The 22500-nt window shown below is 40.9% G+C and overlaps 2 protein-coding genes across 4 annotated transcripts in view; both read left to right on the top strand.

The window, feature by feature from the left end:
* The window catches only part of iqce (IQ motif containing E), a 14880-nt gene extending 7301 nt beyond the window's left edge, over positions 1-7579 (top strand). Inside the window, exons 12-21 of the mRNA XM_028566142.1 lie at positions 1-6; positions 1389-1444; positions 1531-1742; positions 1942-2049; positions 2883-3150; positions 3285-3371; positions 4364-4491; positions 4597-4688; positions 6087-6185; positions 6502-7579. The exon at positions 1-6 is cut by the window's left edge and continues 146 nt beyond it. Coding sequence (XP_028421943.1) covers positions 1-6; positions 1389-1444; positions 1531-1742; positions 1942-2049; positions 2883-3150; positions 3285-3371; positions 4364-4491; positions 4597-4688; positions 6087-6185; positions 6502-6626 — 1181 coding nt within the window. The 3' untranslated portion in view covers positions 6627-7579. The remainder of the gene's footprint in view (positions 7-1388; positions 1445-1530; positions 1743-1941; positions 2050-2882; positions 3151-3284; positions 3372-4363; positions 4492-4596; positions 4689-6086; positions 6186-6501) is intronic.
* Positions 7580-8825: 1246 nt separating this feature from the next.
* The window catches only part of LOC114571510 (protein tweety homolog 3), a 28453-nt gene continuing 14778 nt past the window's right edge, over positions 8826-22500 (top strand). For 2 of the 3 annotated variants that reach the window (XM_028602496.1, XM_028602481.1), the window contains exons 1-3: positions 8826-9350; positions 10528-10715; positions 18273-18469. In XM_028602496.1, coding sequence (XP_028458297.1) covers positions 10590-10715; positions 18273-18469 — 323 coding nt within the window. In that variant the 5' untranslated portion in view covers positions 8826-9350; positions 10528-10589. Of the gene's footprint in view, positions 9359-10527; positions 10716-18272; positions 18470-22500 lie in introns of all 3 variants that reach the window. The other variant, XM_028602487.1, reaches the window with a different exon arrangement.

Raw genomic sequence — 22500 nt, 5'->3', positions numbered from 1 at the left:
TCAAAGGTCTTTTCCCACACACTGATCCACACTGACACCCCCGTCACAGATCTTCCAAAACCGACCAGATAAAAAGATATTTCCTTGATGTATTCGAGAGTCCTTTGGAAATCATTTCTAGTTTTCCTTTTCCTTTACCTCCTTTAAACGTGACACCTTTTTCACTCACTTCACTCGGGCTTTGTCGGTTGATTCTCCTCCCTGTTCTGCTGTGCGTGAGAATACGAGAGGTAACGTTAGGATTACATTGTGGACATTTACTGTGTTATGTGTCTACAATTTTGCGATGTGTGGAATAGTATTCATTACAGAGGAAGGTATAAAATATCAGGGAGCTGTACATTGTCATTAGAGAAATATACTCCAATGTATTTCACATATTGATCACATTAGTGGGTACTCTTCAGCTCCATATCTCGGCAGAAAACCAAACTGTGTTGGGAAGTTTCCAACAGTTTAAGCATTTTATCCCTGTTTTTGAGCTAAAAACAATATATCAGGAGGGAATAACATATTTTCCTCATCAAAGTTATGTAGGAATTCAGGTATTAAACAATATATAGGGGTGTGCAATATGGATACAATCTTGTATTACGGTACATGTTATTTATATCACAATATTGGTATTTATCATGACATAGGATCCTGGAAACTCATTTGAGAAACTTTTTTTTAGATAAAATAACTAGGTGACAATAGGGGGGGGTACATGACATTGATTAAACAAAGCTGTAAATCTAATATTGCCATAAAGTAGTCCTGCTCATTGATTTGTAACCACATTTACCTAATAACGTTTAGCAATAATAAAGAAAGATTAACTACCATGGTATAAACGGTATAAATCTCTTCTTGTTTGACAGAGATGTTATTCTCTGTTTCCTGCTCAGGGACTACAGATGAAAATTAGCTCATAGCTAACTCTGGTACTGCTAAGGAGCTGTGCATTGTCCCTGTCAAGTAAATAAATAAATCATAATGCCCACCACAAAGAGTATAATATCAACTATTGATCATTTTTGTTTTCATTCTTATACTATTTATTTTGTTTTGTAACCAAATATATATAGAAATCTTTCAGTTTTAGATTGGGCGGGGTGTATATAAAGATCAGTACAAATACAGCGAAGTACAAACAAAATAAGCATTAAAAATTATGTGTAAAATACATACATTAAATAATACATTACACAAATTAATGGAACACAATGACTTACCATTAATCAACAGTCCTTTTAAGTAATTAAATATCTGCTCATTTAGTATTTTTACAGTCCTACGATAGTCTTAAAAGTCTTTAAAATTGTCCGAGTCCAAACCATGCATCAAAGGATATGAGATGCTATTGTGGTTTTGTATTCTGCACTTTAATGCTTTTTGTGTCCTAGGTTACCGAGAGTGGAGTAAACAGAGACTGTTGAGAAGGCTGTTGGAAGTAGAGAAGGTGAGAGAAAGCTGGAACTAACTAGTTGTCCATGTAAGCACATGCTGTGACAAAATCACAGACCGACTCCTCTCTTCCCCTATCAGAGGCTGGAGGACAGCAGAAGACCCACCCAGTCAGCAAAACCCAGCGGCCGATTGGATCAGGAGGCCATTCTGGGCTTCACCATGGCAACAGAGGCAGTGGTCTCTGTGGGAACGAGCACTGAGGAAGGGGAGGAGGTTTCTGATCTTAGAGAACACCTCGTCCAATTGGAGAAGGAGAAGGTGGAGTTTCAGGAGATGTTGTCGAGTAAAGAGTAAGTAAGCAGCGAGCTGAGACCCCTCAGTGTATCCATCTTTTCAAGGCATGATAAATGTTGATAATCTAAATTCATGATGCGCACAATAATAAAAGTGGAGCTGCACGTTAATCTTACATCAGTGACATTTGCTATTGGGATAAAGCTACTGAATTTTGTTCTTGAGACTGAATCTATGTTGTGTTTGTGTTTTCAGTGACAAATTGAGCCAGTTGAGGAAAGAAAGAGAAGAATTGGAGACCGAGACAGAACGATGGAAAGCTGAGCAGACAAAAGAACGGGACAAAGAAAGACAGCAGCATAAGTATGTTTTAATTGTGTTGTGTGCCATCAAATAGAAGGAGATCCGACTTTGGGTGTTTTTTTGTGTGAACATTGGGTTGTGACTGTGCTATCACCTATGGGCTAAAGGTAAAGTACAGTAGTAGACTGAGCTCCTTTTAACAATATGATTACATGATGCGTCATTTGACTCAACGTGCCATAATATGTATGCAACATCTCTATATCTCTGCTATAATGAGATTTTCCAAAGTTTAGCGTGTTTTCAAAATCAAAATGCGTTCTTATACAAGTATATATTCTTTGCATGTATGGTGGTATTTTAAAGAACTGTCACAGACTGCTGTTGGATTTGCATTTGAAACATTAATTTCATGGGAAAATCTACTTGTGCCCAACACACAGATCACAGCTGATGCCTCTGTCATATGGATGCTTTATAGTTACTTCAACAATGTCGCTGCAAACACAGTTGGCATCATCATAATAATCTGCTGGAGAATTGTCTGTATGCAAATGATGTCTAAAAATATAATAACCGGGCAAGAAAGAGAGATGACTGAAAGAGATGTCTGGTGTGTCTGATATGATCAAAACCGCTATGGCACCATAATATGTGCTTACTAACCATGATGCAATTGTATAAAGTCAAATCTGATCCTGTGTATGTGTGACAATAGGTTCCCTGTCAAAAACCTCTCAGAAATAACCTTTACATTTAGCTCAAAACCAAAGTCATAGGTGTAGAAATCCTCAGCTGACTATTAAATATTAGGGGGGGGGAGGACATCCACTATGGCTGCTAGTTGCGTTTTGTCACATGTTTATGTACGCACGTGTGTTTGTGTTTCTCAGACAGGAGTTAGACCAGTTGTGGGCGAGGATCCAAACTCTAGAAGACAAAGGTAAACCTGCAGAAGCTGAGCTCTCCTCTCTCTCTGCCACATCGCCTGAGCACACTCGGGCTGGAACAGGTCTGGACGAGGGAGAAGAGATGGACACTGGAGTTAAAGAAGAGAAGGGGGGTGAAGGAGATGAAGAACTGGGCACAGATGCAGAGAACAAAGAAAGGGAGAAGGCAACTTTGGTCATTCAGACATACTGGAGGGAGCACAGAAACAGGGTATGTAACATCTCAATTATGTAAAAAAAAAAAAAAGAGTTACTAATGTGTCAGAGAAAGCGTTTGTAAAAATGTCTTAACACTTCATCTGAGATTTCTTTTTCTATCTCCCTCACCCTGCATTCCATCTGAAGGACATTGTGATTTTGCAATCAGCATTAAGAGGTCATCTCCTCAGAGAGTCACAGCTCAAGAACCTGCTGAAAGACGCACAGAATAAGGTTACACACACACACACACACACACACACACACACACACACACACACACACACACACACACACACACACACACACACACACACACACACACACACACACACACACACACACACACACACACACACACACACACACTGTAAAGCAATAATCCTGTTACACTTCGTTGTGAATCTGAATCTTTCTTAAGGCCCTGACACACCAAGCGTCGGCCTAGTCCGTGCGGTGTGTCACCGTTGTCCTTTGTCAGCCTGTTTTGGTTGTCAGCGGTTGTCGGCTAAACAGCTGGATGTTCAGCTTGGAAACAAGAGTGAGGAAAACAAACCGACAGTGACAGGCACACCCTTACATTTTTCATCTCACCTGATCAATCCAATACACACAGAGCTTTCAAAACGGGTCAAAGATAAAGTTTGCATGTTCCTCCTAAAAACACACAGGTTCGAACTATTGGAATAACTATTTTTGCATAGGTAATTTCCATAAGATGGCAAACGCAGCCTACAACGAGATATACAGAACTACTTGTTTAGGCATTTTTATTCCAACATAACATGTCTTTTAAAAGATCTCAAACGGGCCTTAACCCCACGGAGAGCACCGAAACCGAGCCACTGCATAACGTTATGCGCTTGCTGAAAGTCTATCATTAAGCATCTAATAGTTTCCTCTTGACCCTAGACTAACAATATTACAAACAAACTAAAATAGTAGGCAGAAGGGGTCGGGGCTATGCTACATTTGGAACACGACAATCATTGTTTTTTTTGTCAACACCCCTATTTGTCAACAATGTTGAGAATTGGTAAGAGAAGTCAAGTCAAATCAGTTTATATAGCCTATTATTGCAAATTCTGTGATTCTCTCCCTCTGTCTCACCACATTCCATATATGTGTTTCTGTTTCCCCCACTGAACATCCCTTGCCCAACCTTAACACCTGTTTATTCTCTTTTTTTGCTCCGCATCGGCCTCTTCCTCATCTCTTCTTTTCAGGCTGCAGAAGCAACAAACCGCAGTGATGTTGCATCCTCTGTTGAAGAAGAGCTAGATGTGGTTGCCTTGACGACACTACAGTCTGCATTCAGGGGACACCTGGCTCGCTGTAGTCACGCAATTGAGAGGTGATCACGTTTACACAGAAACATGTTGAAAAGACAGTCAAACATAGTCAAAACATAGAGTGCATTTTGCAGCTTTATGTGTGTGTGTGTGTGTTTGTGCATTAGCTCAGGGCTCTCTGTGCCTTCTCTAATGGGAGACAGAGTGCCCACACTGGAACCAAGAAGAGCTCGCTCAACACACACACCTAGCAGAACAGGTAAGGTTCACATATACTTTTATTGTGATCAATTCTTTATATGAACAAACGCACAGAACAAAACAAAAACAACGGATTCAGACTAACCATATGGTATGAAGCATTGCCCACAAAGAAACTTAAAGTGTCCATAAAATCAAAATCAATGACACATACTTTTTCAAACATCCAAACACATAAATGATCACAGACGTGTAATTGGCTAATGATGAGACGTAGAAAGTTATGTAACTTTGACCGGTAAAAAGTTGCGTCGATACAACCACTCAAGGGTGTCAGTCAGTGTTCAGGCTTGATGTTTGTTGGGTATGCAACACCATGGCACCGCCCTGCTCTCAATAATCACTCATCATGCTTACCCTGACACCTTAATAAGCCGTGATGGATCTTAATGGCACACTGATCTAATTCCTGGGTGCCTGTCTCCTGTGCACCAGACAGAGCTTTTACAGCCTCCCTGTGCGAGACTGACGAGGACACTCAGCAGCGCTGTGGACCAGTAATGTCGTTACCCCACATGACCCCTAAGAATCTAAGAATGTCACTGTTCAAGATCCCTGTCCTAAGAGTCTGCCTTACATATATGACCCTGTTAGGCCGGCTACACATTGGCTGCGTCGCGTTAGCGTATCAGCTACGTGGCGTGTCCGTTTTTATTTTGGCTCCCATGTTAACAGGTTAGAGCTGTCTCACGCGACACGCAAGCGTGTTTGAAGCGTTTCCAGGCAAAATAGAATAGGAAAAGATGTGTATGTGTCATTTTGACACAAATACAAATTCATAAATGACATGTTGATGTTTGAATGTCTCTAGTTTTTGACATAAATGCAGATATAAATTACAATTTTCAACGAAATATTCTGTAGCCGATTTTGCCGTCAATACTGCCAACGTTGTCTTTGCTGTAATCAAATCAGTATATATTTATGTTTAACATGAAGTATACTGCTGCTTGAGTGCAGTAAATCAATGGGAAACATACATGTGTACAGACAAGGCAGCAGCGCCGCGTCAGACACGTTTCTGGAGTGTAAAGACAGAAAAATCCACGCAGCCGCCACGCAACAGAAACGCCACGCCACGCAGCCAGTGTGTAGCCGGCCTTAGACTCCACCAGCTTTCCCCCATCAGTTTCCCCTCCATCTCCCTGACTTTCTTATAGGTTGACAGCAGATGGGTGCATAGAGCAGAGCAGCAATGTCAGCGTCCACCCCCCCCCCCCTATTTATTCAGGCTTTTTGCTAGAAGACATAGGGTATGTGGAATGTAAATAAGGAAAACTTGGCAAGGTGCATATATTTAAATGCATCCTGTTAAAAGTACCCTAGCTGCATCTTCTTTCTATATATGTTCGAGGATGTGTATGAATTGCATTGTATGTGTTGTTTTATTACAAAGGTGCTGCATCCCCCCATGAAGATGATGAAAAGCACGGCGAGGAAGAAGACCCTTGGCTTGTCTCTAGCACTCACTCCTCCAGAATAATCCCCACAGCAGGTTAGAAAGAGGGGGCATGTCCTTTTTGTATTTTGACTGTTGATAGCATCAAGATCTTTGGTACCGTATGTGTATACGATTTGACACTTGATTTTTGATGTAATAAAATGTTTGCTGGAGAGACAAATGCTGAAAGGAGAACCAACTCTTTATAAAATCATAAATATTCATGTTAAAAACTACTTAAGATTATATTGATTTCCCCTCCTATCATGTGTTCATGCTTTTTTTTTTTTTTTTAAAGCTGTTTAGGTCAAAAGCAATTCTTTTGATGTTCAGTTGATTAAGCACCGTTATACCTGTGTATCTCCTGCAGACCGAACAGAGCTTCGTTGTACAGCTGAGTCCGGCGGAGCCGCTGCAGTTGATTCTGACGATTCGGATGACATCATCGTATCTCCATCACGTCCTCTGAAAGGCAGAGAAGTCTTAATCTTATAGACCTTCTGGGTTGTGTGTGTATGTGTGAAAGGGAGAGAGAGAGAGAGAGTAAGAGTGTGTGCAGGAAGAATTTCTGCCTGTGTTTCTACTCCGAGCCTGTACTGTATGGCAGAGACTTGCACAGTCATACCGTTCCAAATCTTTATGGTTTGAGATCTAACTCAACCTGCAAATGATAGCTGGGATATTACAATGTTAGTCAGGATAACATTAAACATACATATTTGCTGTCTGCAAAGCAATTCTTTCTCTACAGTAATAACCAGAATATTCTGGGAAGTTGGGTGCAGGTTTATGACATGACATGAAGTTAAGAGGCACATAAACCTCTCACTTTTAATTATGATCTTATAAGGATACTGGCAAAATACAGTATGTTGATGTATCCCAGTGTTGACATGAGGCTATAGGATATTCTCTTTGAGTGAAGGAGAAAGCCCCGACCATGAACATAAATTGGACATCCCCTTTGATTTTTGCAGTTTATCGTTTGAGCCAAATAGCCCTTTTCAATCAGTCTTACGTATTCTCAATAGTTGTTTTGTCTGCCGACGTGCCTACATGGTTATTCAAATACAAATTACAATAGTAAACCATTTCTGTTAACCTCACTGGTCCAAGTAAGCCAGATCACTGTAAATACCTCTGGATTTCACAGGCTTAAAAAAAAAAGTCATTTCAACAAAATACATTTTGATATGCCTGTTTGTAACACACAACCGTTTTCACACTAATCTATCATGTGCGCATAATACATTACGGCTGATTCTGAGGTATGATTGAGGGATGATTCCCAACTGATGCACTAAGTCAAACTGTGAATAAATTATAGATCAGTCTGCTGCAATACTAAACACATAGTCCGTACAGTGGAGGATACACAGGGAGTGTATATCAATAGTATGCCAATAATGTTTGTGCTCTGAAATAGACGAATGATAACATATAGTAAAGTCAACAGAGAGAATGGATGAGTGCAGTTTTCCCCACGTGTGTAACTTAATTTCTGAGACATTCAATAAAATGCTGTTTTATAATGAAACCTCTCATGTCTGATGTAGTTCTTTTTGGAAAGCAGTGGTGGAAAGTATCACAGTACATTTACTCAAGTACTGTACATAAGTACTCCTTTATTTTCCATGATTAATTTTTTTTATATTTTATGATTTTACACCAACACAGAAGGAAGATTAAAAAAAAATCCAACTATTCACAAAAAAGCAAAAAATATTAAAAAGTAAAAGTACGCATGTGGCAGAATGGCACCTGTCAGTGTTATATTATTAGATTAATATATAATATTATATATATATATACACACACACACACACACACACACACACACACACACACACACACACGTAAAAGTTCTGAATAAGCATCAGCATGAAAAACTAGTACCAACAGTACTCTTAATGCAGTATATTATTAGATTAATATATAATATTATATATATATATACACACACACACACACACACACACACACACACACACACACACGCACGTAAAAGTTCTGAATAAGCATCAGCATGAAAAACTAGTACCAACAGTACTCTTAATGCAGTACTCTTAATTTCATAATATTTATTATATTATTTGATTGTAATTATTGTTGATGCATATACAATAGATGAGTAAAAAATTACAATATTTGCTTTCAAAATGTAGTGGAGTAGTAGCATTAAATGGAAAAACTTAAGTAAAGTACAAATACCTCAAAATTATACTTCAGTAAAGTGAGTAGATAGATAGATAGATAGATAGATAGATAGATAGATAGATAGATAGATTTTTATTGATCCCAAAAAAAGGGAAATTCCAGTGTTGCAGCAGCAAAATATCAGACAAACAGCACACATACAGAATATAGGCTACCTGAAATAATAGGATAGAATATACATGAAATAATAATAGGAGAGAATATAAGAACAAATAATTTAAAATATACAAGTTGGGAAATAAAAATGTACATCTGTTTAACTAGTATTGATGAGTACAGAGTAAATTACCACCAGTCTTTCGTCACCGCTGCTTGAAAGTAAAGCTCCAATTACTGTAACCTGCACCACCGTCATTTCAACGTTTGGGGGCGACCTCTTTGCGCATTTGCACCCTGTCCCTCGCGCACACACACATACACACATACACACACTCTCTCTCTCTCTCTCTCTCTCTCTCTCTCTCTCTCTCTCGCAGAGCTGGAGCTGCCGCAAAGCCCCGTCCTCCAGGGCTTTTTAAACACCGTGTTTGCTTCACGCTCCAACAATTTCGTCCAGTTGAAGAGCGGCAGCGCTATATGCACTGAACCGACGGTCATCGTGGGAACAGCGCCGACGAGCACAAACCGTTATGGTTTAAGAAAGAAAACGACGGCATAAAAATAAATAAATAAGGGAAGATACTGTATTGCGGGTCAACGAGTTTAACCTCTAATCTGCCGTGGCATTGTTGTTCTCGGGGAAGGCAGTCACAACAGGAGGGGGTCTCGGTGAAATGAGAGCGGACCCGGTCGGTGACCGTTATTCCGTTGTTTTCAATGTGGTTGGCGTTGCAGCCGACTCGGTCGTTGCAGCTAGCTCGGTACGGCCGCGTTGATGCAGCAGCTCACGGCTGTGGTGTTCAAATCCACCACCGGATCTGGGAAGACAATAGGTGAAATATACGCCGGCCTGGACTCCCAAGACTACACCAAACGAGAGTCTGCATCCGCTTTGGCTTCGCTAGCGATAGGTAAGTTTTTTTTTTTTAAACACGGTTCCTATTCCCCGTCACACAGAGCGAATTCTTGCCGTTTCTCCTCCTCGTTGCCTTGACGACTCCGTGAGACTGTCACTGCGGTAGTTTTAACGGACAAAGCAGGATAAAGCTAGCTAATCCGGTTTCTTTCCCTAACAATGTATTTACTCAACGTGTAAGAACAAATAAGGCTTGCGGCTTGAATGTGTGAGGACACCCTCGACAGATTTGGTAGTGTCATGATAGTGTTAAGTCAGTATAATAGAAAGAGTCGTGCTGGGTTTGATATAACGGCCATTTCACCGTCCACAACACATTTATCTCACGAAGCCTGTGTGTTTTGCCGTATGGGCGTAAATTGGGTGATGCGAGGTAGCTGTCAGCCATGCTGTTGTCATGCTATAATTCATGTACAGTATGTCCCGATACAGTATGACCTCATAGGTTAAATGTTTGCTCACAATGGGTTTTAAAATAGCATTTTAGCACAAATATCATATAATGATAATAATAATAATGCATTTAATGGTTTGTTGATTATGTTTGTGTATATATTTGTGATAATGACATGCTGGCACTAATATTCTCCACAGTTATGATCCAGGCACATTACATTATGCTAACTACATATTACTATGCTGTAACCCACAATACACCTGGAGCTGGCTAAAGAACAAACCTATTAATGGCAAAGTAATCATATTGATCCAAGTCTTTATGAAGGACTTCCAGTTTCACAGAATTTCAAAGAAAACTGAAATGACTTAATATGTCATATTGCAGTGTTTTAGCCATTTAACCACACACAAAGGAGCATGCGCTTGTGTGTTTTGCAACTGAAATCTCTTCAAATGATGCAAAACAATAAACAAAATACTATGTGATGTACTATGTGTACTATGTGACTAATGTGCCCTTATAATGTCAGTAATGTAATCAGTAATTACTCCAGTTAATGGAAGCAGGTTTTGATGTTTTGGTGGTAAACATTATTAGCAGCAAGGACTGTGGATACTGAACCTTTATCTTACTAAATATGTTAGATGAAATTACATCAACTAGCTGTTTTTCTAGCTCTATCTGACATGAAAGGTGGTGTGAAAAATAGTGCATGAAGTCATTTCTGTGCCCTGTTAACACACAGCGGTCATGAATTTCTCTACAGTGTCCGTGTGAGGAATCGGTTTAGAAAGTGAAGTGACAGCGGGCAGGTAGCTGGATCAGGATGGCGGCCGTAGTGAACTACTCCCCGCCTTGGTGGGTAAATCTGCTCCACCGGTTGCCTCATTTCAACATTGAATTCCAGCTTGTGAGCAGTGACTTCAGACCGGAGGACTCTGAGTACCAGAAGGTAAGACAAGTACGGGGGAATAATTACCTCCCACTCAGAATGCATCATCACCTTCATCGTGCAGCATTTCACAGCAGAGTGGCCAAGTGGTGACAGAGGCTGTCCTGCAACCTCAGAGTTGTGGGTTCCCTCCCTGCATCGATCAATGCTGTGTGTGTGTGTGTGTGTGTGTGTGTGTGTGTGTGTGTGTGTGTGTGTGTGTGTGTGTGTGTGTGAGAGAGAGAGTAATGTCCTTGAATCAAGACACTGATCCCCTACCTGCTCCATCTTTGTTATAGATAAATGTAGTGCAGAATTTATTAGTTGATTTATCGATAGTCAGGTGGTTCACAACCTTGGGGTCGGGACACATAATGGTTGCAATATAAGTGTGAAGAAGATAGGAAAGAAAAAGGAACAGCATTTGAACCACAGTATACTTTTTTTTTCATTCTTTCATCCGAGACTTACCTCTTCAGGACTCAAAATGACTAATGTTAAAATGACATTTTTTATGAACTGCTTGCAACTCCTACAAATGATCCTATACAATCTGATGAGGGGTAGCGAGCAGGCATTGCTTTGCTTGGCTCTCGTGACGTCACAATACAAAAGTGTGGACACTAAATTGTCAATATGCAGAAAATGATCGTGATGATAACAAGTTTGGTAATCGATTAAGACGTTTAAGTAATTCATAATGCCCAATGCAAAATATTTTCTGTTTCCAGTTTCTTCTGCTTGCATATCATTGTGAATTTAACCCATATGGGCTTTGGACTGTTGGTTGAACAAAACAAGCAATTCAAAGACATGATGGACATTTTCACTATTTCCTGACATTTTATTGGATTAATGATTAATCAGTTGAAAGAAAAAATGATTAGGAACCAAAAGCAATCATTAGAAGTAGTTAAAAGCATCAAACTAATTGCAGTCGTTCTGTGATAAAACACTGACTGAGCCTGCAGCGCTGCCTTAGAGAGCAGCTCTATCTCAGAGAGGGGCTTTTTTGGCCCAGTTTTGCTGCATTTCATTTGAATCCTCAAACAAGTTGACTTCCAGGTCTCTGCACCAGAAAACACAGCCCTGCAGACCCACACGAAGGCGAAACACATCGTTTAGAATCCCACATTTCATGGGCTGCAGTCACCCCTCAATGTAGTTTGCTGACATGTACGGGGAGAGGAGGGAGGGCGTGCAAGTTCAAGAGCTGAGCGTGGGAAGGCACCCACGGCCATGAACAAGGGAGGGAGATGGGAACTGGAGAGAGAAGCAGGGAGAGAGGAGGAGTGTGAAAGATATAAAGAGACTGATTGGAGGCGAGATGAGAGAGAGAGAAGGCTAGATGAGCCATGGGAGGTGCTTCTAAATTGCCAAATAGCCACTTCCTGCGAGCTATTCAATGTTTCACTAAGGGCCTTTGTGAGACTGTGTGTCAATGTGTGCAACCACTGGAATTTTAAGGACCCCCTTTTTGGACTAATTACATCCTGACATATTTTAACAGACGGGGCTGTTTCTATGTCACTGAGCACCCTGCACTATGATCATATGTTTGTTTTTTACGTTATTTGTAGCAGTTGTGCATATATGTTGTATGTATACATGCCACGTACAGTATGTTCACTTTCTGTGTCAGTGCGTATTTAGCACTTTGTTTTGTTTGTCGAGGTGAGGTCACAGATCTCCCTCGGGTTATGTGTGTGTGTGTGTGTGTGTGTGTGTGTGTGTGTGTGTGTGTGTGTGTGTGTGTGTGTGTGTGTGTGTGTGTGTGTGTGTGAATATAGGGGTTCTATTCAGGGTGAAATCATTAATTTAATTCTGGCTAGACGGGGGGAGGGAGGGATAGAGGGTGAGAAGAACAAGAAGAAGGAGGTTGAATTGGATTGGGGGAGGGGTGGAGGGAAAGTGGGGAATAGAGAGTGGGAAGGGGAGGGCTGTAGTCTGTTGTGAAAGAATGCTCTCTTTCTTTCTTTCTTTCACTCTTTCACTGAAGCCCGTCTTTAGGTTGGCTCAGTATATCTGTCTCAAAGGCTTTCATGCATCCACTCATCCAGCTGAGAAACACACACACACACACACACACACACACACACACACGGTGTCCTTCAGTGCACTGAGTCCGTCATCACAACAGTCACACACTCCCACACAATAGAGAGAGATTCTTCTGTGTAGTGTTTTTCTTTCTGATGTGATTTTGCACAGCTTCATTTGTATTCAGCTCTTGAGCTCCGAAGCTGCTCAAAACTTTCTTCTCACACAATGTCACTCACTCACTCACTCACTCACTCACTCATTTTATGTAGAAGTTTTTTTGTAAAACAAACAAAAAACCGTTTAGGTTTTATTCACAAGAGCAGTTGGTCTCTGATGACTTTGACTTTATTTGGGATGCTGACTTCATCTCTTTTTGCAAGAAAACAGTTTTCTTATTTTCCTGAGGAGCTGAAATAGGAGCTCTTATCCTGAGGTTCTGCAAGAAATTGGAATAGCTTGTGTGTGTGTGTGTGTGTGTGTGTGTGTGTGTGTGTGTGTGTGTGTGTGTGTGTGTGTGTGTGTGTGTGTGTGTGTGTGTGTGTGTGCATATGTCCTTCTGTTTGTATTCTAGTAGAATCGCAGAGTCAGCTACCAGCCACAGTAAAGCAGCTGCAGAACATTACAGAGGAATCATGTGACCAGTAATAACATATATTCCCAGCTGTGGAAAGTAAGTCTGTAATTGGTATTTTGAAAAGTATGCTACAGTTTGCACAGTGGAAGACATTGTCTCACAGCATTTTTTAAAGGATCAAAGTGCATCAGTATCAAAAGGTGCTACTCTTGAATCTTTTTTGTGTGTTTAAAATTAGAAATATGCTTCGCTGGTTATCTAAGGCCTTTGTCTGAATACAGATTTAGCAGTTAGTGTTTTGGTTGCTCGTTGACCCAGTACAGTAAACAGGTGAATATTAGCGGAATGTACTTGAGGTCAGTCAGCGCCTCAGGAAAGAAGTTGAGAGGATAGTTGGCTAGGCTTGACTACAGAGTAACACACAGGCAGGAAGAATGCAAGGACAACTCACTGAGGTGGAAGTGATTGATCCTGTCAGCTCAAACACACAACACGCATTTACAGGCGTGCACGCACACACACTTAAATGGACAGATTGAAAGTAGATCACTGTGCCTGGGCGTTAAAACATTTAGCCCCTCCTCCAGCCTGCAAGCTGACCTCCAGTAGTACACACACACACACACACACACACACACACACACACACACGCACACGCACAACCAAGGTCACCATGCTTATTAGTAGCTAATTGATCCAAGCTTAATCTGCTCTGATGGTTTGTCAGCCTGACAGTTAATCTAGCGGCCATCATACACAGTGGTAGCACAGTGAAGTGGCTGCACAGACCAGGACCTTAGTCAGATTTTAAGTTTAACATTAAGCCCATACACCAGACATCAACAGTGCTGGATCATCTGGTGTTGCTTTTATATGCACACTTGTACAGACTTGATTAGTTGATGGGCAATTTTGAGTGCCAGACCTTCAGTGGTCACAGCTTCTCAAATTAAGTAAATTTGTGTTTGATTCAGGCAAAGAAGAAGCGATCACTACGGGCTTTGTGTAATTGTAATGGGCATTTACTAGAATAGCTAGAAAAAAAGGTTTTCAATAAAAAAAAAATTGCCGATTTTAATTTATTATAGCTGAAGGTCACATTGTTTTTGTTTTATTCGACCAAGAATGTAAACCCCAAAGATAATAAGTTAATATATGACTAAAAAGTGCTTTATAAATGACTAAAATTATTAATTGATTATCAAAATAGTTGCCAGACTAATTGATTCAGCTCTACAGTTCTATACTCTACTACTTCATTAATGCAAATAATATGGTTTCTTTATCGTACCCTCTATATATCACTGTATCCATCATTTCATTATCACTTTTAGCATGATTTATGATAAATAGATGCCATGAAAACATCCATGGTTATATAGCGTGAGGTTTCATTCTCACTCTGCAAAGCTTAATGCGTTGTACTCTCTATGGTATTAAGCCCTAACGTTTATTTTAAAGATACAACAGGTCAAACAATGCATTAGAGGAGACCAGTGCGCCTTGACTCTAGCACTAAGCCTATAGATAATAACATGGGATAATACCAGAGACCAGGAATCTACAGAGCTTATCTCCCCCTCCTCTCCCCTCAGGATCCTCTCCTTCCATCCTCCACTCATCTTCTTTAACCTGTTGGAGAAAAGCAGTCTGTGAAAAAACAATCAACCGATTTCCTCTCACTCAGCCCGGGCTTTACCAACTGCTTTCCCATGAGAAAATAATAATGTGATAATGACAGAAACAGAATTGATAAAAGCAGGCTTTTCCTTATGGTTTATTGTGCATCACTTAATACTATTTAAACTAAGATTGTCTCCACCACCTGTTTAGTGTGAATATTTAAAGTGAATGTCAATGCTTGTAATGTATCCTAGCTGTAGGGCCTGGAGTTAGAGACCTCACACAATAGAAGTACTTTGATGCCTCAGCAGGGACAGCGAGTTGTGGTTTGGACTGCTGTTGGAAGATTAGCCCTCTCCTCTCCCCTCAGATGTCACATTACACCACTGCAGATCACATCCAAGTATATCATATTGTATCCTTTCTACTGTATTGTCCTAGTGACCCACTAGCCTGGCTGGATTGGCTGTAGCCCTCCAGATTTGATGCAGTGCCCTTTTGCTGGCCTGGTTATACATCTGCCACAGTCCACACTTTACTTGGAAATGCTGACCGTATTAGGCTGCATTGTTTCTCAGGGTGAAAAGAGATTTGTTCCTTCGAAGACAAGCTGGTGACAGCATAACAGCTGACTCTAGTGTGACTCGTTAGTCTAAGCAGTTATTGCTGTGATGTTTATGAAATTCAGGAATTTCCTAGGGGAAAACACAGCATGCCAAATCAGGCTACAGATATAAGAAACCACCTTTGACATAAGCAACAGATCACAGTTTGCATAAAAAAATAAATTATTTTTAATGGGGATATCAGTGTGTTTAGCCGTGCAGCATAATGGGTCAGTTGGTTGGTTGGTCCACCACTTTGGTCTACCATATCTCAACAATTATTGGATGGATTGCTAGGACATTTTGTACGGATATTCAAGGTTAGCCAGAGGATGAATTGTTATGACTTTGGTGATCTCTTTTCTTTTTCATCAGGTCATATAGTGCTGATATGATGATGACCTGAAAGGGTTTATGACCAAATACCTGCACAGTTAATGACATTTCCCGTCAGCTTTAGCTGTACTTTGTGTTTAGTGCTAATTAGCAAAACATACCTGCAAAACCTCACCATGTTAGCATTGTCATGTGTCAGCGAGCATGGCTGTAGACATTTAGTGTTGTTTAAGGAACATGCCGACTTATTGGGACTTTAGCTTATTCACAGTAACCCCCAGAGTTAGACAAGTCGATACATACCCTTCTCATCTCTGTGAGTGCTGTAACTCTGTCTGACGCCCCCAGCGCTAGCTAAGCCTAGCACAGATCCTGGAGGGAACCGGTTCCAACTAGCCTACTGCTCCGAATAAGTGACAAAATAACGCCAACATGTTCCTGTTTACATGTTGTGATTTGTATAGTCACAGGGTGTACAAATAACAAGGTCACTATGCTTTTACTAGTAATTGTTGACTCTATTACTCCAACGCTGAGCGAACTCCAGGCGAACTCTCTGCTCCTCACCACAGGGCTTCAGGTGCTGCTAGCAAATCACTCCGCCCAAGTAGCAGAAGTAGTGCTTCGCCTTTCTGAGAATATAGTTCCCAGTTTGCATACGGTTAGAAGATGGCTGTGTCTCATGTGACCTTGTTATTTGTACACACTGTGACTATACAAATCACAACATGTAAATAGGAACATATTGGCGTTATTTTGTCACTTATTCGGAGCAGTAGGCTAGTTGGAACCGGTTACCTCCAGGATCTGTGCTAGGCTTAGCTAGCGCTGGGGGCTTCAGTCAGAGACAACACGCACAGAGATGAGAAGGGTATGTATGGACTTGTCTAACTCTGGGGGATACTGTGAATAAGTCCCAATAAGTCGCCGTGTTCCTTTAACCCAGAAACAGGTTTTGGCTTGTGACCCCTCAAAATGAAAGTCTTCTTACAACCCTGGTTCATCAACGGTTGCAAATGTCTAATGATTGTGACCAGTTCAAGTTCAGTTTTTCTTTTCCTCTTGTTTCTTTAATACTTTTTCGAGGCCTGAGAAGGTTAAAATGATCCAGCAATTCACAAGAAAGAAATGCAGCGATCAGAGGAAAGTCAGAAAAACGACCCCTCAGATAGATCTACACACATCTTTATACTTTTGGGGGTCCTGACTTCTAAGTTGGGACTGCGCCAGGATATTAAGCTTTACTTTGCCAAGATTGCATCTCTGATATAGGTTTATTTTAGGAAACATTATATTTAATGCATTTTTGAATATGATGTAAATGTTGGCACATATACACTCGTCCAATATACACGCATATTTACAGTAGAGTTGCATAAATTGCCGCAGGGTGAGGAAATTGCTGGCTGGCAGTGAGGAAAAATCAGGTCAGCACAAAAAAACAGTAGTTAAGAAGCCTGGTAAGCCGGGAAGTCTGTGAGGATGTTAGAGGTGGACACAAAACACAATTCCACAATTCACAATTCCTTTGTCTACTGTGAGTAGTCTAGCAGGTGGACATTTTGGTTTTCCAGAAACGTGCCTTTGTCTCTCCATGGTCCTGCAGTACAAAGACTTTTCCAGACACTCCCAGCTGGTAAATAACTTGCTGTGTGTGTGTGTGTGTGTGTGTGTGTGTGTGTGTGTGTGTGTGTGTGTGTGTGTGTGTGTGTGTGTGTGTGTGTGTGTGTGTGTATGTCTGTGTGTGTGTGTGATATAAAAAGATTTGATCAGTCTTTACCTATGTCTCCCCTTTTTTGTGTTCAGTGCAGTCATCTTCTTTCACATCTCTTTTTTCTGTCTCTCCAGCCTTTTTCTCTGTTCCAAATTTACCCCCACCTCTCCTCTCACTTCTCCTTCTGTCTGCCCCCACCACCCCTTCCCTTCTTTTACACTTCAAAGCTTTTGGAGGGTGTGTGATCTGTGTGGTGGGTCTCTAGCGCACACAGCTCCCCAACTGCATCGCTTCCGCTCACTCCATGGAGGTGTGCGTGTTTGATGGTGTGCAAATGTGTTTTTCATGGTTTCCATCAAACACCTATTTAACAGCCACTATTTTCTGGCCTCAAATAGCTGGAGAGAGGAACACAATTTGTCTATCTGTGCGTGTCTGTCCGCACTGGAAAAACGATCTCATGTGGTCGGTCTTTGTATCTGGTTTCTGCTCATATCAGCTAATTTGCTTCCTGTATATCTGAGCCACTTCCTAAACTGTCCTGTGATAAGGACTGAATGAATCAAGCTCAAAGTTCGACAGAAAAAGTACAACATAAACTGTATATTACGACGTCATAAATTGTTTGTTGCCACTTATTTATTTATTTTTTTTCTTCTTTTCTCATTCCCTCTTCTCTCCAGTCCATTTTGCTGCTTGGGGCTGTGGCGTTGCTGTGTTTGGGCCTGGACCTCCTCTTCCTCCTCTTCTACTCATTCTGGCTTTGCTGCCGGCGACGCAAGAGTGACGACTCCTCGCACTCCCACACGCACTCCCATCAGCCCAGCGCCGACTGCTGCTGCACCGCCTGGTGCGTCATCATCGCCACGCTCGTCTGCAGGTGAGAGGCTACACCATTACAGTAACACACCATCTGTACTGTCATAATAAAAATGTGTTTTTAAAGGTGTTCAACTGCTGCAACTATATGATTTGTTTTCATAACATTGCTTGATTGAGAAAAAGGTTGATACGTTTAATCATTCAAAGAAATTGACCTGTAGCCTCAAGTGGGGTTTCTAACCTTTCTCTGGATTGATAGGGGAGGATTCGCACCGATTTGCTGGCTCGGTGTAATACAGCCTTAACTAAACTAAGGCCACGTCCACACGTACCAAAACGACCCTGGCATCGTTCCAAGAAAAATAGCGTCCAAATGGATCCATTTGTAAATGACTCAACACGCTACTTCATATGCCAGACCTATAGAAACTTCAGAAATTCAGAAATGCTACAGAAATTCCCCAAAAACGGAGAAGAAGAGGCGGAGCATGCTTGCGCTGTAAACAAACAGACAGTAGAAGAAGAAACCAAAACACAACCTAGCTAGCTATATGCTACCTTCGATGCTACAGTGCAGTGTGGTTGTGGGCATTAGGACAGATGCATGTTTATGTAGGCGTTGTTGTTGTTGTTGTTGTTGTTGTTGTTGTTGTTGTTGTTGTGGGACGTCGTCGAGGGGGAGGAGGTCGAAGGCTAGAGGTTGAGGGGTGTGGCGATGACATCATCGATACGATACTGCCGTCCAAACGAAGCCGCGAGGGTGGTGTTTTTTGAATTTTTTCACCCTGGGACCAGGTTTCAAAAAAGGCCGTCTCCGGCAGTGCGTTTACAGGGTTCGTTTGGACGATCGGCCAAAATGAAGCAAAACGTGTGCGTTTGCACCAAAGAGCGTCTCCGTGTGGATGGCCTCCAAAACTACTACTGCACAAGACAGACACTATGTTTGAGTCACATGGTTACCCATTTCCTTGCATTAATAGTTATGTTTCCTTCCACCTACCGCTGATGTGCTCTTCTGTGAGTTTTGGGAAGAATAATGGATACTAAACAGAAGTCCCCAGTAGAGGTGCAAGATATATCGACTCAATATTGTTATCGCAATATATTGAAAGTGTCGCAATAAGTATGCAATAATTTGAGCGCTGTGTCCCGTCCGTTGGCTGCGTGGCTTAGTTGTGTTCAATTTAGAGCCCGCTTGAAACGCTATAATGATCCTGTTTCATTGGCCAGTAACCGTGACACTTGCACATGTTAGTGCACGTCAGCGCACAGGGGCCAATACGTGACAAACCCTATGGAGCGTACCACGTGTGTGCATGTTTTGACAGAGTGACCGTGTAAGTGAAGAAATAGATAGAGACAACAAAACGGAACGAATCAGAGAAGAGAAAGAAAAGTTGTGTCCTGTTCTCTTTATTTATTTTATACTGTACAACCAGTAAAACATGTCCTGTTCTGTAGACGTGGTCCTTATTTATTTATTTATTCATGTTGGACCAGTCCAATATGACCGTCAGTTGAAATAAACCTTGTGTTGTGAGAAATTTAATTTGTTATGAATCTATTTTGATGCGTTTTCCCGTAACTTTTGTAATTTTAAATGTTTAAAAAATATCGAAATTAATATCGGTATTGCAATATTCATAATCGATATCATATATCACATTTTGTCAATATCGTGCAACCCTAGTCCCCAGTCTGAGGAAACTGTGTAAACATTTTCAAATGGTGTGATAATGTCAAAAATGTATTGCCATCGAGCAGAAAACACGACTGCTTTTCTGACTTCTTCCTAAAGCCAACATTTTGGTGATACAAGGTTTTCACTAGACGGCATTCATATGTACTCTACATAAATACTGTAAATCTACCTACATTGCACCAGTCAAGTCGACTTAGTCTTCTTCAAGCAAGAAAGCCCATGTGGTGTTACCAGGCAGGTAGTTACACTACTTTGTGTTTATCTGACTCTGAAAGTTGTGTACACTGTGAGATCTTTGACCCAATCGAGCCAGCAGCAGGCTAGAGACTATTTTGACCAGCAGTACTGGGCTGTGTGGACTCTGCTCTTCTTTGCACACACAGACATACAAACTATTCCTCTTTTATTTACTCACTCATCACTCCCCCCCCACCTCTTCAGACATGTTCTCCCTCTCTTCCCCTTTTCTTCATCTCTTTTAGTCTCCCTCCGATATTTATTATTTCTTTCTGATCGTCCTTCTCCCTGGCCTAGAAAGGTTGCCATGGAGACAGAAGCAGATTTGATGCAGAGACGAGAAATGAATTATACAGTCAGGGGGAGCTATGTCTGTGTGTGCTTGTGTGTGTGTGTGTGTGTGTGTGTGTGTGTGTGTGTGTTGGCGTGACTCAGTACTGAAGAGTGTTTTTGCAGCTCTTAATATTTTATGATTAGCTAAAATTTGTTATTGAATATTTGATATGAATCTGAGTGTGTGTGTGTGTGTGTGTGTGTGTGTGTGTGTGTGTGTGTGTGTGTGTGTGTGTGTGTGTTTGTGTATGCGTGGCTGTGCGGGGCTGTGCGGTTGTACTCATGAGATTCTTTGTCCAAAATTTAATATGACATCATACTTTATTTTTGGCACAACACCGACCACATGTAGACTTCCTCCATTTGTGTGCAGGTGCTGTGTGTTTGGTTTGGATAAAAGAAGCTGTATTGTGTTGTTTACTTTTGTGCTACATATATATAGTGCTGAAAGGATCAGTTGATTAACGGATTAGTCGATCAACAGAAAATAAATCAAAAGTTTTGATTATCAAACACTCTTTTAAGTCAATTATTAAGAAAAAGATCTTTCCATTTTCTCAAAAATAAATTTAATTTCTGTGAGTTTCAGATAGTTGGCCACAATCTAGTAATTCTAAGATGTTGTAGGCTGTGGGAACTTATGTTTTTCTCTTTTTTTCCTGACATTTTATAGGCAGAATGATTCCTTTATTAGTCTAAAAAATTATCAAGAGATTACTAAATGACAAAAATAATTCAGGGATACGTCTTTTTTGTCTCTCCCAACGCTGTTTCCTGTATGTCAACTCAGAGTATCTGCCATACCAAGTACACATGCGATACCAGTGCTCACTTTCCCCCAGATTTAAATACGATTTATCACACTGCTCGGAGCTCGTTCATTTTTTATGTAAGGTGACAGGAGACCAGGGATGCTGTTGCAATCAGAACTGAAACTGCAGCTGGCTGTGACTGAACAAATGTAACTGACACTGAGACTTCTATTAAACTATTTAAAGTTATCATTCCTAAAATTTCAGTTCTGGTTGATTTGGCAACACCCATGGTTGCTGTTGGTTCAAGTACGGAATTTGAATCCAGCACGGGAATGGCGGACATCCCCAGTAATGATCAAAGCTACTAAATAGAGAGGTTATTACAGAATGTAACTATGTTCATTAATTGCTGAATAAATGCCAACAATACTTAATATCAAAAAATGGTGTTTGATCATAAACATATTAAGGATTCTTTGTATGTGGATCGGTTAAGGAATGGCTGATACCCAACGTGCTAATTAAAGCTATAGTGCGTAGTTTCAGTCACCACCATGAGGAATTCTAAGTAATGACAACAACACTGTTGGCGCATCCACATGATACAAGCCTTCCATGACCGCGTCCCCCACCCCTCCTCCACACAGTTGGTAGTAGCCAAGGACGACACAGAGGATTAAAAAAACACGATGGACTCTTCAGAAGAGGTAATTATCTTCACTTGAGTTTTTGCGCAGGAAATTCACCAGACGCCACAATTTTCTGAACATATCCATACTGAGAAATACAGAGAGAGTTGTGTGGAGCTGATAGTCTTAATTAGCTTTGTAGCAACTCACTTGAATGTAACAGACGTTCATTAATATCAAAAAGTTACGCACTAAAGCTTTAAAGTCAGTATGCACCAATCGGATTGGTGCATCCCTAAAGAAAAACTTTAGTTGTTGCCCTAGTCTTATAATGGGGATAACATTCTCTCACTGTATTGTGTAGTCACTAGTGGGATTAGGTGTCTGTGTATTATGTTGTAAACTGTTTACATGGAATAGCAGTTTGTGTATT

The sequence above is a fragment of the Perca flavescens genome, chromosome 2 (genome assembly GCF_004354835.1).
Source record: "Perca flavescens isolate YP-PL-M2 chromosome 2, PFLA_1.0, whole genome shotgun sequence".
NCBI lineage: Eukaryota > Metazoa > Chordata > Actinopteri > Perciformes > Percidae > Perca > Perca flavescens.
Note: the sequence above shows the minus strand (reverse complement) of the source record. Positions and strands in the feature narration are given on the sequence as shown.